Source organism: Panicum virgatum, chromosome 7N, assembly GCF_016808335.1.
Source record: "Panicum virgatum strain AP13 chromosome 7N, P.virgatum_v5, whole genome shotgun sequence".
NCBI classification, from domain to species: domain Eukaryota; kingdom Viridiplantae; phylum Streptophyta; class Magnoliopsida; order Poales; family Poaceae; genus Panicum; species Panicum virgatum.
The window spans coordinates 17,215,091-17,227,028 of NC_053151.1; the positions used below are offsets into that span (position 1 = coordinate 17,215,091).

An 11,938-nucleotide genomic window follows, 5' to 3' on the forward strand; every position below is an offset into this window, starting at 1 on the left:
TGCTCCTCCGTCCCGCGCGTGCCCCCTCTCCTGCGCACGGCAGCCCAGGTTCAAACCCCAGGCGCTACTCAATTTTCATTTTTGGGTGGTGCTCCTATTCCCTCCAAGCCTGCTCTCCCCGCCGCCGCCTGGACACGCGCCCTCTCGGGCCTCCGCCCGCGTGCCTCCCGCGGGCTCCGGCCGCGCTCCGCCGCCTACTGGATCCGGCCGCCGCGGCCGCCTAGACGTGCGCCGTCTCCGGCCTCCGCCCGCGAGCCGCCTGCGGACTCAGGCCGCCGCCGGGACGTGCGCACCCTGCGGCCGCCCGACGGGCCCCGCCTCCGGGCTCCAGTTGTGCTCCGCCGCCTGATGGATCCGGCCTCCGCCCGCGCTCGCCCACGCATGCTGCCGCCGCTCACCCGTGCCGGCCGCCGCTCACCCGTGCCGGCCGCCGCTCACCCGCGCCGGCCGCCGCCGCCGCGCACTCGCCCGCGCCGCCTGACACCGCACGCTCTGGCATGCATTGCTCTCTCCCTCAGCCCCGAAACCTAGGTCGTCTTCTCCACCTCCGTTTTAGGTCGCCGGAGGCCGCCGAGCTCCTGATCCGCCCTGTCCCTCACCGGATCTATGCCTCCCTTGGATGGATCTGCATCGACGCAGTGTTCTTCCGGTTGGTCGTGGTCCCTGTTTTCATCGCCTTGGAGCTTGGCCCGTACGTCGGGTTAGGGTTGGCTCGGCCTTCGTGGTCCGTGGGGTTGGGGTGCAGCCGATGCGGCGATCGCCGGCGATTGGGAGGCTGTTACCAGCGGCGGGGGGGGGGGGGGATCTTTGTGGAGGATTCTCCACCGATGGCCGCAGACGCGCTCTGCATCATCGCGGGGCCATGGTTTTCGAACAATCAAGAGGGATTTAAGGTGTAATTTTTGTTGCTGTGTGATCTTGTACAGATTGAGGGGATCGTGAAGCAGCTTGCAACCGCTGGGGAGCATGAGAAGATTTCAGCGATCATCTCGCTACTCATCAACTATTTCACCTACTCGCCACAAGCGAACCATCGGAAGGTTTGCTTAGACAGCTGTGGTTCATGCTTCTGGTGTTGACAGGGTCTGATTTGTTGAGTTCTGTGGTGCTTTGATGTTAGTAGGGTGGGTTGATTGGCCTCGCAGCAGTTACCGTCGGATGGAAAGTTAGGCTTAGACAGCAGTTTAGGCTTTGCTAAGGATGGGAAGTCAGAAACTAATGATGCGAACCTTTTTGAAAATAGTTGAATATAGTTTCAAAAGTTTCAGTGAGTCAAAATGAATATGCAGACTATGGTACAGTAGACCAAGAAAGTTTAATCCGTATCACTAGCCTTTCAATGAGTTTACCTACATATTCCTGTTGAAGCATGCTTGCTTACAACTTAAATTAAAACCTGATTGCTGATCCCATTCACATATCCCATAAGAAGTCATATATGCGTTAATATTGAACTGTGTGCATATCATTTTAGTAGCTATTCATTTTAGTGACTATGGTATTTTGATTTTTGGAGCTCCTGGTCGAGGAGGTCAACGACGACGGCTCATCCTCCTGCGTCGACACTTTCCTCAGGTCTGAACCCACCCCTGGCCCTCGCCCCTTTCTTACCATTCATTGCGACATCGGGGTTTCGCGGTGATATAGTTGTATAATTGATGGTTTTAGTATTTCTGAAAATACATGGCACTCTGATCATCCAGAGGAGATGGAGATTAGGATTGGGAAATTTGGCAACCTTAAGAACATAGTAAACTGTAAATATAGCCTCAAGCGTGGAATAGTATTCCTTGAAGAATTTCAACCGGAGATAATTAGTGCTCACTCGACACTCATTGGGTGTTCGATTGCTCCAAATATTAAAGGTAATGCTATGAAACCTTTGCAGGTGTTGTTTTGTTTCCTGAAGCTTTCCTACCTCTTCGAGTAATTCAGCCTAGATTAGTAGAAGCTATTGACAAGGCTGTTAATCATGTTGATGCGCCATATATGATAGGTGTGGTGGGTGCCACCTCTCCTTGTTGTGATGCCTTTTTACATTTGTATTTATAATTGACAATGATCCAATGCCATGTTCATGCTTATCAAAGTGCAAGTGATGGACATCATACTATTGCTTCTGTCGGAACAACAGCAGAGGTGTGATTATTTTTTTCATACAAGCTATTTTCAGCGTAGACTCTGGCATTTCTATCTTGCTTATCAAACAGCAGCGTAGATGGTTATCCCCTTTTGACACTGACACCAATATGTCTACCTTACCAAGCGAGATCCTTTCCCGATTTTTTGGAAGAATTTTTCTTGTGTGTTCTGGGCAGAACTGGGCAGCGGAGTGCCGGAGTTCAGTGTAGCAAACGCAGTTTCCAAGCTAGAGTTCAGGAAAAATGTGGTTAGTTGTGTAATCTGAAAACATTTCATTCATTGGCATCTCTGGATTAGCATCAATAATTTGGGCAACAGTAAAACTTTTGAAGGCAAATTTGAGAATTGAGAGTCGTCCAGCTGATACTGTTAACAACTCCTTTTATCAGAATATGTTAACCCTTTCCTCCGTTTGCAGAACATTTTGGTTTGTTCAAGAATGTACATATTGCTGTGGGCTCAGTGCTTGCAGGCACCTTTGCACACTGTTTCAGTTGCAGCCGGAGTGTGCCCGCAGATGCAGTCTGGCACCAATAACAAATGTATTATTATTTCCCTCTTGTGTACAGGCAAAGGTTTTACTTCCATTTCTCTCAGATCCCCTTCCTTTTCTCTCTTTCTATTTCTTATTCCTATACATGGATAACTGAAGTAAATCACTCGAAATGATGAATAAATGAATGATATGTTATAATGGTTTTCCACTTGGTACCTTTGCACAAGGAAATATATATATAGCAAGGGCACCTGGACGTTTAAATGTCATGGGTGGCAATGCTGGTTATTCAGGGAGTCTTGTTCTGCAGGTATGCTCAATAGTTGAGAAGGAGATGTTGGCTTCAATCTTTGACTTCCTCGAACTGGAGATATGGTTGTGAAAAGGCTTAAGGATGCAGCTGCTCCTCGACCAAATGTTGTCAGAAGCATGAAGGACCTATTTCTGATTAATAGTGAACCGGCCGATGAACTTCTTTTGTAATGTATGTAATGTAATGACTGCGATGGCACTATGTACTGATGAAGCACTATGTCATGGATCCTATTTGTTCAGGGTAGAATTCTGGTAGACATGTTCGGCCATATGAACTGAACCACTTAATCAATATGGTGACTTCATTATTAGTGCTCATGTTTGTTTAATACTGTGGTGCAATTTGGGATTATATAACTACCGGAAAATGAACTTTGGAATCCGTATTTATTTTGTAAGTCTGCAATTTATCCGTGGCGTTAGCACAGGCACCTTACTAGTGAACCATAGAACCCTAAATCTCCCATCCACAACTCCCGAGCGAGCGCGGTGCAGCAATCCAGTGCGCGGGTGGCGGCGTCTGGGCTTCGGGTGGCGGCTCGGTGCTCGGTGCTCGGGGCAGTCTGAGGCGGTGACAGGCTCAACGCCGCAGCTAACTCGTAGCCGGCAGAGGTTAATAAATTCCTCATCTCCAAATCCCCATTGTTAATTTGTTTTGACCGGGAAACTTAGAATCAAAAACCACATATCCCCCTGCGAATTTTCTTCATTTGCACAGCATTAGATCAATCCACGCTCTTTCAATCTTGTCACAACATGCGAAACTTGTTGATATCCAATGTTGTCCCTGCTACCACTAAGACACAAATCTGGGATTTGTTATTCAATGATTCCTTTTCTGTACATCGCTTGTCAATTAATCTGCGTCACCAATCTTTCCTTCGGTGTCTTTAATCGGTGCTGTCCAGAGTGTTGCCAATGTGAGGGTGTCATGACTGCTTCACTGTCAAGACAAGAGAAGGCAATGCCGGCTACGATTACGCGTTCTAGTTGAGTTTACGTATTTTTGTAATCAAGTCGCTGACCGGTGGGTCCAGCTGATTGTAACCTGCACTGGGGATAAGAACGAGCGGGCGGAACCGCGAACATTATTCCGTTTCTGAAAACGTAAAACACTCGCTCTCAGGGTCAGGGTCCTCGCCCTCCTGGAGTTCGATCGATCCATCTTGTATCTCTCACATCGGTGGCGATCGCCGGTGGTCACGAGTGTGACAGAGGGCCAATTGCCCATGCCTCTTCTCTAACTCAACTCTATGCCCTCACATAAAACGGTTGATTAATTGGCCAGGAAGGAAATGTGAGGTAGAAAATAATTAGCAAAGAGTTAAATTGTTCGCGGTGTGGGAGTCTCTTTTTTCTGCTGTAGTTGGACATAATGGTGCAGCAAAGGTGCATGACTTTTATGGGTTCCTGACTTCCTGTGGTAGTGTGGTGAGGATTGTTCAGCAGATGCAGTTCTAGATCGAGTGTTGGTTGGTTGCCTTTGAATTACATTTCGCTGGTTTGGTATAGAAGCCAATTATCGTGGTCATAGAGGGTGAAATATATCACTGGTTAGTTGCCATTTCAGACTAAACGTGGTTTTCAGACAATTCAGTGCTCCTATACGTCTTGCTTTCCAAGCTTCTGAGTGTGAAGGGTCTGCTTTTGTTTTGTTGCCTGGTCTCTGAAGTGCGGCTCTAGGCCTCTAGCATGCTAAATAACTTGTGGTGAATTCCCTCGTGCTGCATTTACCAACATGACTACTCTCGCTGTTGTATACATGTCTGGCATTTTCTATTGGTATCAATAGCTTTATGTGTAGACCCTTTTGCTTGATGCATGTCAATTCACAATGCCTATCTTCCTGATAGAAAGCTAAAAACAATGGCCTAAACCTATGTATAGTGGGTAAGACAGAAGAAAAGATTGATCTGCATGCTGTTGAGGTTGGCAAGAAAAAGATGGAAAGAGGTGCAGAATCAAGCCCCATGCTGCCTGCTCAAACTATGATCGAGAGGAATTTGAAATCTTACCAGGTAAGTAAACTGAAATTTCTACTGCCCACTCTGTGATCCTTGAAGCAATCTTAAAATTTATATTTGTCTCATCAGAAGTAATAAAATTAAACATTCTTGCTAATATTTTCAGGAAATGAGTGGTGCTAATAGAGAATCGGGAATGGGTCACGGGAATGAATCAGCAAATGGAGAATCTTATGGCCTTGTGGCATCTCCTATGAATAAGGTCAGCTGATCTCCAAATTGAAAATAACAAAACTCACCAGTCTTTAGATGTTGTTATTGTGAACCTAGAAAATTGACGTTTTGTGATTTATCAAGATAATAATGAGGGAATCCATATTCTGATGATACTTTGTAATGAACATAAGGAAAATAAAAATGGATTTGCAACTATCTTATTTAACCTGACATTGCAGGTCCGTGAAGCATGGAAAGAAACAGACATGTTCTGATGATACTTTGTACTGCTGAACATAAGGAAAATAAAAATGGATTTGCAACTATCTTATTTAACCTGACATTGCAGGTCCGTGAAGCATGGAAAGAAGCAGACATGTCAATAGTAGAAATGGAGGTATGTGAAGGAATGTGCACATCTTCCATGTATATTTTTGTATTTTTCCAGATAATGCATTGAATCGTTCAATTTATTTCACCAAATTGTTCCCTTCCATTTAATAACAAAGACATTGCAGCATAGGAACCTATTCAGATGTTAAATCATTTCGTTTGAATAAAACACTACAGAAGTTTTAAATTACCAAAAACTTGATATTTTGATATATACAGAATACAAGCAGAGGTGACACAGATTTGGAAGAAAGATATGGAATCATGCTTGCTCCTGAACATGAGGTTAGAGAACATGGAAATCTTACAACTCAAGAAAGCTTGCAGGTATGATCTAAATATTTATTGCCACATAGTTTACAAGACCAAAATAATTGTATGAAATAAATATTAAAGACTAAATTTCAGTGGTGTTGCATTTCAACAGTCACCTATTTTCCTATTGAATGATACCGAAATAAACAGGCAATCAGAAATACAGGTCCCGGGAGCTGGAGAGACACTTGTTCAGATATGTATATGCTAAAATTCTGTTGCGTGGTTAAAACTGTTGAACATTACTTTTCTTAGGAAGGTATAAACATTTTTTAAACTCCAGAAGCTGGGCCAAGAGAATGGGAATGTCGTCCTAAATGAAGGAGATGAAGACCTCAATGAATGCCAAAAAGATCAAGCTGAAGCAGAAGCTGATGGTGATGAAGACTATATGTTTCCAAGTCCCGAAGAAATGGAGAAGGCTAGGCCTCCAGAGGTTGGCATGATATTTTCCACACTACAAGATGCTCATCGTTTTATCAGTGTCTATGGGCAAGTTACTGGATTCGCTGTGATTAAAGGAACGAACTACAAGCACAAGAAGATAACATTTGTGTGCAACAAAAGTAGGAAAGCAAGAGAGAATGATACAAGACAGAGGAAGCGGAGAAGAGATGCCGTTGAACACACTCAATGTCGCATGAAGATGACTGTGAAACTTGTTGCTGACAGATGGGAGGTTACAGCAGCTATGAATGAGCATAACCACCCACTTTGGTGTTCGCCCTTGTTGACCAGATTTTTCATGAGCCACAAGGACATGTCAGATGAAGAGAGACACTTCTCAAGAATATTGCAGGAAAGCAGAATTAAGCCGGCAAAGATAATGGAAATTTTCAGGAAATTACAGGGGAGATTCAAGAATGTACGTGTCAGGAAAGTGGATGTCAACAACTTGAAACAGTCTGACAGACTGATGAAGACTAGGAATACAGATATTGGATGCACACTAGAGCATGTGAGAAGATTGCAAAAGGAGCAACCTGGGTTCTACTACACTATGAAGACTGATGAAGATTGCACTATAAGAAGTATCTTTTGGACAGATGCGCGAGCTAGACTTGGTTATGCTTTATATGGAGATTTCATTCATTTTAATACAACTTATAGAACCATTGCATACCACATGCCATTTGCGTCACTAATTGGAATTAATGGGCATGGTAAGCCAACTGTATTTGGTTGGGCTTTGCTTGAAAATGGTGAGGTAGAGACATTCTCTTGGTTATTCAGGACGTTTTTGGATGTGATGGATGGCAAGAAACCAAGTATTATAATTACACATCAGGATTCAGCTATACAGAAATCAATTGCAGAGGTATTCCCTACAGTTTTTCATCGTTTCAGCATGTGGCATGTGGTGAAGGAAACTGCAGCTGAAGTTGGAGGTTTTATGGTTAACAGACCTGGAATGGAAGCTGAGCTGACACGTCTTATTACAAATTCTTTAACTACTGAAGAATTTGAGAATGGTTGGAAAGGAATGCTTGAGAAATATACTGCAGAATTGAATGAACACTTGAAGCACATGTATTTGACAAGGTCTATGTGGGTGCCAGTTTACTTCAAACATGTATTTTTCCCATTTATACGTTCCTTTGGACATTGTGAGAGCACACATTCAATTTTCAAGGACTATGTTCTGCAAGAGGATACCATAGAAACCTTCATCAGTCAGTATAACATTTTCCAAGAGGAGGCTGTTAGCATTGATAGATTTGAGTCAACTCTGCAAAAGCCAATATACTGTACTAGGCAACTAATAGAAAGGCGTGCGGCAGAAATTTACACAATGGGGCTGTTCTCCAAATTTCCGAAAGAGCTACTTGATGCATCAGCTTTCAATGTTTTCGAAAAGGAGAAGGACAGAATCTATACAGTGCAGAGAGTCGTGGACTATGAGGATGCTGAATTTCCCAATGATTCCTTCACTATTGAAGTAGACATGAAAAATAAGACATTTAACTGCATATGTTCAAAGTTTGAGCGAGATGGAATACTTTGTTGCCATGTTCTTAGGCTCTTCACCCAGTTTGGAATTAACGAGATACCTGAACACTACATCAAGCAGAGGTGGACAAAGAAGTTCAGGGAGCAGGAGTTACAAAAACTTTGCATAGAAAAGACAGGATCAACGGCTTCACAAAATTCCCTGAGATATGCTATGCTATGCTTATGAATAGGATGGCCGAAACTTGTGCTTCTGTAAGCAAGGATCCAAGTCAAAGTCAAATATTCTTGGAAGAGCTTGAAAGGATCCAGCAGAAGATGTCAAGCATTGCATAGCTCACTGAGGGCACGGGTGAAAGAACTACACAAGAAGACGAATGGAGGCAACACAAATGAATAGTGAGGAAAAGAGGGAGCACAAGAGATCGTGTGCATGCATGATCAGTACAAGAAGTACTGTAGTTTGTGTTATTAGCTGGTTTGTTTAGGGGACAACGGACAAGTCATTATTTTGTGACTTTTTATTAGATGGCAAGCCATTAGTTTGAGATAATTACTTTTTTTGAAAAACAAGATATTAGTAGTTTTGGGATTAATGTAATGACATATCACTGCTTATGCGGTACTTTATTGGATATGCTAGTTCCAAGCTGGCATATCAGGTAACGGCTTGGTTGAAGGTTGGATGAATTTGGCAGGAAACCAACCGGGCATTTTCTTTCTATACACCTATGATTTTATATTATTTAAAAATAGAAAAACACTAAAAGAGCCCAACTTATTTGGTTTCGACAGTTGGATGACTTTTGTTATCTGGTTTTGTAGTTGAATGTTGAAAAATCAGACTTTTCTGACAGTTGTATATAAACTGGACTTTTACTTTCTTTAAAATACTTGTATTATGCTATTGATGTCAAGCCTGTGCCATCTCCACTTCCTGCCTCTATATACTATACTATAACTTCTATACAGCGTGGAGTGGGAGGCCTTGGAAGTACCGGTTGTTCGTTGGGCGACGCGTGTCTGTTTTTGTGGGACCCAGCACCGGCCCCGTAGAGAGACGGCCAACGCGAGGCGTGGATTTCTCGCGCTGACATGCCACCGCCTCGCCTGCGCGGTGGACCCCGCCGTCTCCGGGCGTCCACCGGCCGCACCGCTTCGCCGAGTGGGGCTTGCGCCGCTGCCCCCACCGCTGCTGCCATGGGTTGCCGCTGCCGCGCCCCCGCTGCGCCTCGACGCCGACTCCGGCGGTGGCGTCCTCTCTCGGTGTCGGCGCCGCAGGGCACCTCCGGGCGGGGGCGGAGCACGAATGGCTGTGGGACTGCCGCGGTGGCGGGGCGAGGGATTACACCAGGGAGATGGAGGCGGCGGTGCGGGTTGTGTAGGTGTCCTGGGCGGGGCGGAGGGACGGCGGCGGCCTCACCCGGGCGAGGAGGCGGGGCATGGCGGAGGTTCGCGAGGAGAGGGGGAGAGGGCGAGCAGGGTGGCGGCGCCCGGGCGACGAGGCGGGGCACGGCGGAGGGTCGCGAGGACAGGGCGAGCGGGACGGCAGCGCCCGGGCGAGGAGGCGGGGCACGGTGGAGGGTCGCCGGGAGAGGGCGAGCGGGGCGGTGTGGGTGCTGGTGCTCCTGTGGAGGAGGTCGTGCGGGCGTCGACGCCTTGGATGGCCGAGGACGTGACGTGCGCGGCGTTGGGGTGCGAGCTGAGCGACCACGGTGCGCGCGTGGCTCCGCCGTCCGCGCGCTGCTGCCTCGGCCACGCCCGCGCTGCCGTCCCCGCCTCGACCGGTCCCGCGCCACCATCCGCGCACAGGGGAGTGGAGGGAGAGACGGGAAGGGGAGGGAGGGGAGGGCAGCTGCGCCGCCATCCGTGCGCGGGGAGGGGAGTGGTGGGAGAGACGGGAGGGGTGGGAGGAGAGGGCAGCCGCGCCGCCATCTGCGCGCGGGGAGGTGAGTGGAGGGAGAGACTGGGCGCAGCGGAGCGCGCTGATGTCCTAGTTTCCCTTATTTATCCATCTGTGGCATTGAGCACAAGCATTTGGGCAGTTTTTTCTGTATTTTCTAGTACATACGTAATTATTGCCCGGCCCTAGGATCTCCATAGGTAGCAGAGTTCGTTACAGCTTGTGCGCATCGTGATGATGGAGGCATAGGTAGTGTTTGTTTGCGTACACAAGAATCATTCGAGGTGGGATCCCTGTTTACAGATTTTGTTTGGTTAAACAAGGTAAAGGTATTAAATACCGTTACAGCTGTTTGGTTTGCATCTTAAGTATCGGGAGTCCCCTTGATTTTTTTTGAACTGTATCGGGAGTCCCCTTTCAAATTTTCAACTGTTTGTGATACTTAGCAACCAACCAAAGGTATCCGAAGATACATTTCAAATTACAACTACCTGTGGGACTTTGGCAATCAACCAACATATCTCATACTAGGAGTTTATCTAATACGAAATTTGCAGTATCACAATGCAAAAAAGATGCTAAATAAGAGTACCATGCCAACCGTTAGCTGGTTGATCTGCTAAGTAATAAAAGTGAAATAGAAACTTCCATGATTTCAGGACTATTACAGGCCAATTAGAAGAGATAAATGCCATATTGCCATGACTGCAAACAATATGTAAAGTCATATTTGGACAACTTCAGATGAAATTTTCATGAGTCAAAGCCAAAGGACTGCCATGAAGCTTCAGAAACAAGCATCTATCTCGTCCCACCTTCTAATCGCTTCCTTCTCTCATCTACCAAAAAATAACACAAGTTTAGGGAATAACACAAATTTAGGGAATGAAACAATTCAAGTTTAGCTAGCAGTTTGCAGCCTGTGAATGAATAAGTGCAAGAATGATGGCACAAAACTTAAATTTCATTACCTTGTAGTATCTCTAGGCTGGAGCGGCCAAAAATCTTTGAACAAAAATAGTAATCCTAAAAAGTGACGGGAAATTAAGAAATCAACCAGAAAACACTAGCAATGTCTTCTGGTTCAAATATTCGAAGTTGAAGCAGGCTACTGAGATAAAAGAACAAATACCAAAGAAAGGATGCAAAACTTTCACGTACCACTAAGCATGTTTAGGATAAATTCCCTCAGTGTTTCATCCAGTGTTAACACCATGCTCATTTGCTCTGCCATTTTCACAAACACACTAGCAGCTTTGACTTGTTCTCTTCCTGTAAACCCAAGCCTGCACAATTCTGCTGTTGCCTTCTCTCTTAACTTCTGTTGAGGATCTTCATTTGACATTTTCTCTTGAGCAATGTTTTCAAATCATCTAGTCGGACCTAGTCGCCAAGGGACCGATCAGACGACTAGTCGTCGATCAGGCTCATTAGTCGAACCTAGTTGGTCATCGATCAGGCCGATTAGTTGAGCCTAGTTGGTTCTAGTTGTCTATATAGCCGTCCTATGTATACCAGGACCGATATGATATACATGCTACATAGAGGAGCTCATCTTCAGGTGCTGCTGACGGTGGCAGCCTTGGGGAACACCAACACACAAGGCCTGGTGGAGGCGGAGTCCGGCAGCGGAAGGAAGAGGGTCACCGGGTCCTATTGCGAACTCCTAGGCAGCAGGCCAGCAGCTGCGCCGGCAGATGTGCAGCAAGCAGCGACGAACAATGGGACGGTGCAATTTTGGTGGGTGTAGCCGGCGGTGTGTGTTCTGGAGGGTGGACGGTAGCTGCTCTTTATCTCCTCTATGGCTTTATATACCAAAAACCTGATGGACCACCTCACCAGCTCACCACCGGTTGAAGCCCATAACTCAAACAGCCCAGAAAACAATTCTGAGTCTGATCGTTTTCTTACCTGATCGGTACGACTAATTGCGACTGGGCGATGACTAGTCGGACGACTAGAAAATTAGTCGCTCAAACCTACTAGATGTCCCTTATCAAGGTCAATGGACCGATAAGCCCCAATCGGACGACTAGATAAAATTGCTCTTGAATGGCAGTTTCGCGCTCCATTGCTGCTGCCATTTTTCCCACATTCATAGCCACACCTTTTAGATTGCCTTGAACTTCATTTAACATGTCCAACATAGGGTCACTTGATGCAGATACACAATCCTTCCCCTTCTCGTCTGTCTTCTGCTTCTTGAAGCTTGATGAAGCTTAGTCAGTAGACCGTCGTCTAGGA

The 11,938-nt window shown here is 46.1% G+C and overlaps 2 protein-coding genes across 6 annotated transcripts; both read left to right on the forward strand.

The window, feature by feature from the left end:
• Window positions 1-413: 413 nt before the first annotated feature.
• LOC120683663 lies at window positions 414-3,271 on the forward strand. Of its 5 annotated transcripts, none has more exons than XR_005678872.1 (4): window positions 414-1,575; window positions 1,704-1,865; window positions 2,561-2,717; window positions 2,949-3,271. XR_005678872.1 is itself a non-coding variant. In XM_039965755.1 (4 exons), the coding sequence occupies exons 1-4, from the start codon at window positions 967-969 to the stop codon at window positions 2,677-2,679; spliced, it is 417 nt and encodes a 138-aa protein (XP_039821689.1). In that variant the 5' UTR covers window positions 414-966; the 3' UTR covers window positions 2,680-2,880. The 5 variants fall into 5 exon arrangements, 1 of the variants encoding a protein (XP_039821689.1); XR_005678874.1 differs by having other exon boundaries at window positions 2,561-2,684; XM_039965755.1 differs by lacking the exon at window positions 2,949-3,271 and having other exon boundaries at window positions 414-1,040; window positions 1,514-1,575; window positions 2,561-2,880.
• Window positions 3,272-5,768: 2,497 nt separating this feature from the next.
• On the forward strand, window positions 5,769-8,493 carry LOC120683241 (protein FAR1-RELATED SEQUENCE 5-like). Its single transcript, XM_039965295.1, has 3 exons — window positions 5,769-5,853; window positions 5,992-6,037; window positions 6,125-8,493. Exons 1-3 carry the CDS (start codon window positions 5,783-5,785, stop codon window positions 8,018-8,020), a joined length of 2,013 nt encoding a protein of 670 aa, XP_039821229.1. The 5' UTR covers window positions 5,769-5,782; the 3' UTR covers window positions 8,021-8,493.
• The last annotated feature ends 3,445 nt before the right edge of the window (window positions 8,494-11,938 follow it).

What these genes read in the sequence shown, in the direction of transcription:
- LOC120683663 (XM_039965755.1), top strand. Translation starts at nt 967, where the DNA reads ATGAGAAGATTTCAGCGATCATCTCGCTACTCATCAACTATTTCACCT. An exon ending in CACAAGCGAACCATCGGAAG is followed by an intron (nt 1,041 to 1,513) that starts GTTTGCTTAGAC and finishes TTTTGATTTTTG; the next exon opens with GAGCTCCTGGTCGAGGAGGT. An exon ending in GATTGCTCCAAATATTAAAG is followed by an intron (nt 1,866 to 2,560) that starts GTAATGCTATGA and finishes CTCCGTTTGCAG; the next exon opens with AACATTTTGGTTTGTTCAAG.
- LOC120683241 (XM_039965295.1), top strand. Translation starts at nt 5,783, where the DNA reads ATGGAATCATGCTTGCTCCTGAACATGAGGTTAGAGAACATGGAAATC. An exon ending in CAACTCAAGAAAGCTTGCAG is followed by an intron (nt 5,854 to 5,991) that starts GTATGATCTAAA and finishes CGAAATAAACAG; the next exon opens with GCAATCAGAAATACAGGTCC. An exon ending in CTGGAGAGACACTTGTTCAG is followed by an intron (nt 6,038 to 6,124) that starts ATATGTATATGC and finishes TTTAAACTCCAG; the next exon opens with AAGCTGGGCCAAGAGAATGG.